Here is a 3,897-nt window from a genome sequence, read left to right on the forward strand (position 1 = left end):
TATATATATATATATATATATATGTATGTATGTATATATATATATTATATATATAAATTACCATCTTATGTATATATGCATATGTATATTTATGTTTACTATTAATATACACTAATGCATAAAGCATCATTGAAAGACAATTTAGAGTTTCTTTCTTCACGTGTAAGAATCTTGTACCTTACTTTTAGAGAGGTCGCAGGTTCGAATCCCGTCAGAGGCATTTTACTATACAATTTCTTTATTTGTAGGACAACATTCGTTGAGAGCTGTGCTACACTATTATCATGTCCTTTATTCGAACACTGTATTTACCTTTCTTTGATGATTTATATATATATATTATATAGGCCTATATAATATATATAGGCCTATATATATATATATATATATTAATGTTTACTATTTATAAATAAAGCGTTATTGAAAAACGATCTCTTCACGCGTAAAAATCTTTCGTACTTTTTTCATACTGAAAAGAAACTTTTCGTTGAAGGGCTACCGTATGCTTTATACCATTATCACGAACATCATGTTTCTTTCGAGCACTCTCATTATCATTGATCTGTTTGTTTTGTTATATTTTAATTATATTAAATTGCTTATTATTTTATTACAGGTGTTGACGACAGAAGTTCATGAGATAAAGCAATATACACAGCCTGTCTCTTATACACATCTAGATGTGTATAAGAGACAGGCCCACGTGTTTATAGGAGACCGGTATCTACCAAGAAGCGCCTCTTTACGGCTGCTAGGTAGTCACTGACCACGCCCACACGCAATTCAGCACAATGACGCTGAAAGTTATGGGTTATTCTCCTACCTCTCCTACCTATATACTTTGTACACACAGATATATAGCCTTAATAGATAAAGGATGCAGGTTCGAATCCCGCCAGACACTGTGTTTTGTTTTCATACAGCTCTTTGAAAAAAAGGAACCTTTGTACTCGCGCGAGAGTGTAAGTACCGGTACATAATCTGTCTCTTATACACATCTAGATGTGTATAAGAGACTATCATTGATCTGTTTGTTTTGTTATATTATAATTATATTAAATTGCTTATTATTTTCTTACAGGTGTTGACGACAGAAGTTCATGAGATAAAGCAATATACACAGCAGGTCTTTTCCGAATATCAAAATGGAGAAGGTCTCTCCGTCCAAAGAACCACAAGCGACGCTCTTTATCACGGCACCTTGTGGACTCTATGACGATTTCGTCTGCCGGCAAGATATAAAAAGTGTAAAGAGTAATTTGGAACAGATCGAAAATGAAAGCCCGCTCCATGAGTTGGAGTTTGCGACGTGCAAGACATCTATCTCTGCTCTTGAAATAGTACGAGCATTCTTTACAAAAAATGACAAGCAAGGTTCGAGAATGAGAATCCTATTTTCTGGACACGGAACACCGCCGACGAAGAAACTGATCGGAAACGAAAACTCTTCGGCCGCTTTGAACGAAGCATGGATTTTTCAAAATGGCACCTTGTCTTTGAATGATATTCTGTACTGGTTCCAGTTGATCAAGCATTCGGACGTGTGCCTAGAACTCGTGGTCGATTCGTATTTCTCATATAAATGGCGAAAAGGAATCACCGCCTTCAACGAAACGAACACGAAAAAGATTAAGTTTTATTCTTCGACGTTGTCTGATATGGGATCTAGTTCACCAATGTTTACCGGACAGGGATCCTTAGCTCTGAAAGAATGGAGCTTCTATGGAAATGATTGATATAAGTCGTGTTATAAATATATTACTATTATTAGGTATTTTCAGAATTCCAACTCCCTTGTACGGTATCGTGGTGAGACCTGGATATACTGTATATTATGATCATAATCTGGATTGTGTTCAGACAAAGTCAATACGAGCACAATTTATGTATTGTTTCGATCAATATGATACTTAATTCCTGTCGTCAACTCCCGAGTTTTAATCCACAAAACTATATGTATAAAAATACCATTTGGGAACTTAGAAACAATATTCAAAGAGAGGGGTTTTCTTCATCGCTTTATACGAAACATCTCCAAAAAGCGGTGTTATAAATGAGGAATTTGTTTTTGTTAAGATAACGCAATTGGCTATAATATGTCATATATTTAATCTTTTTTTTTGACGTGGATGTACAGTAATGTAATAAATAGGCCTATATTAAGTGAAGCAAAATCAAAGAGCATTCTACCTTGGTTATTATGTAAATATACCAGAAAATAATTACCTGATACTAGCATAAACTAGATATTACTGTATGCCATTTTATCCCTGTGAATAAATTTCTCGAATGTGATCGCAAAGACGAATCTCATCAGATAAGCTTAAGTGACTTTTGTGTCGTTTCTATTTCTGTCTCAGGCCTTAATAGCCAGATGAATTAAGGTGATTATAATATTTCTTTAAAATCTGATTCATCATATGAATTTTTATCCGTGCGATTTAGAAGCCAAATCCCATTGACGTAAGTGAACATGGCAGTAAAATTCCTATTTATATTTCTGTCTGTATTGGCAACTGAACCATCTCCAGATAAACGATTTATCATGATTAAATATTTATATGATGTAAGCCTATATGCCTGTTGTAACAGTACTGTGTTGTTATTGTTACTGATACAATTAGACCTCTACGCTAAGCCTCGCCCCTTGCATACTCTGCTCAGTATATTGTGGAACATTGACAATGTAAAAGCCCACGTAAACTTGCGTGTTTATGGGACATACGCATATTTTCATAAAATTACTAGTTCGTTCTGATTGGTCAGATTGACTTTGATTGACACACCCAGAAGATGCATTGTCATCCCACTTGATTTAATTGATACCGTTACTGCTTTAGGTTTATGTTGTATAACGTTTGATATAATGTTACCCGCAATAACGTAATGCACAGACTATTAAGCTTAAACCAATTTGAAACTTTAATCATCTCAGAATTTAAAGTTGTGAACAAGTTTTGTCTATCTTTATGAGAAAAGAAAATATTTGTGTCATCGGCAAACAAAACAAATTGGAAAAGTTTGGAGGAATTTGAAATATCATTAACATAAATTAAAAATAACAAAGGACCTAAACGTATGTAACAATAGACTTGTTATTGTTTCAGTTGTATTTCATACAAAAATAATATAGGCATATACATACTTTCACCCAATTTACGCATTAATTAAATTTTTAATTAATTTTAAATATTTTGTTTTAAATCTTATTTTTCGCTTAATTGAACAACATGCCTTCATGTGGAAGCCCACATCACTCCACCCCTCGCCTCATCCTGACGCACAGTTATGTTTAATTTAGTGATTTAATGTATTTGTTTCTTGATTGACCTATCTGTGATGATCTTTGGAAAATAAAAATTAATAATAGAATTATACTGGCGAGTCGAGTGGCCGAGCGGTAAGGCAGGGGCGCCGCTAGCTACAGCCTTAACATCGGCGCTGGTTCCAGCCGCTCCTCGCCCATGGTTCGGTTGGTAGAACTAAGTCTTCTCGAATAAGGACTTAAAATATGCAGGTCCAGTGTATACATCTGGCTCGTGTGCACTTTAAAAAACCCATTGCATTAAGTCCCAATTTATGCTTTAATTAAATTTTTAATTAATTTTAAATATTTTGTTTTAAATCTTATTTTTCGCTTAATTGAACAACATGCCTTCATGTGGAAGCCCACATCACTCTACCCCTCGCCTCATCCTGACGCACAGTTATGTTTAATTTAGTGATTTAATCTTGCCTTGATTTACGGTATTACATATGAATCGGTATGTTCTGAGTACTTAATTGAGGAGCATACTCGGGTGTTTATATAAAGGGCCAATCAAGTTGCAACTAGCCGTTTTACAGCGTGCGTTCTGAAAAGTAACAAGGGTTTTCATAAGTCTAGGAATTGAATCG

General features: G+C 34.6%; 1 protein-coding gene across 4 annotated transcripts in view; it reads left to right on the top strand.

Moving 5' to 3' along the window:
* LOC117112679 overlaps positions 1-2,318 on the top strand; it is a 5,337-nt gene extending 3,019 nt beyond the window's left edge. For 2 of the 4 annotated variants that reach the window (XM_033255820.1, XM_033255826.1), the window contains one exon: positions 1,082-2,318. In XM_033255820.1, the coding sequence (XP_033111711.1) occupies positions 1,146-1,736 (591 nt within the window). In that variant the 5' untranslated portion in view covers positions 1,082-1,145 and the 3' untranslated portion in view covers positions 1,737-2,318. The remainder of the gene's footprint in view (positions 1-1,081) is intronic. The other 2 variants (XM_033255839.1, XM_033255833.1) reach the window with 1 other exon arrangement.
* Positions 2,319-3,897: the final 1,579 nt, after the last annotated feature.

This window comes from Anneissia japonica, unplaced genomic scaffold, assembly GCF_011630105.1.
Source record: "Anneissia japonica isolate Jap-2015-1 unplaced genomic scaffold, ASM1163010v1 scaffold284795_len787576_cov167, whole genome shotgun sequence".
NCBI classification, from domain to species: Eukaryota; Metazoa; Echinodermata; class Crinoidea; order Comatulida; family Comatulidae; genus Anneissia; species Anneissia japonica.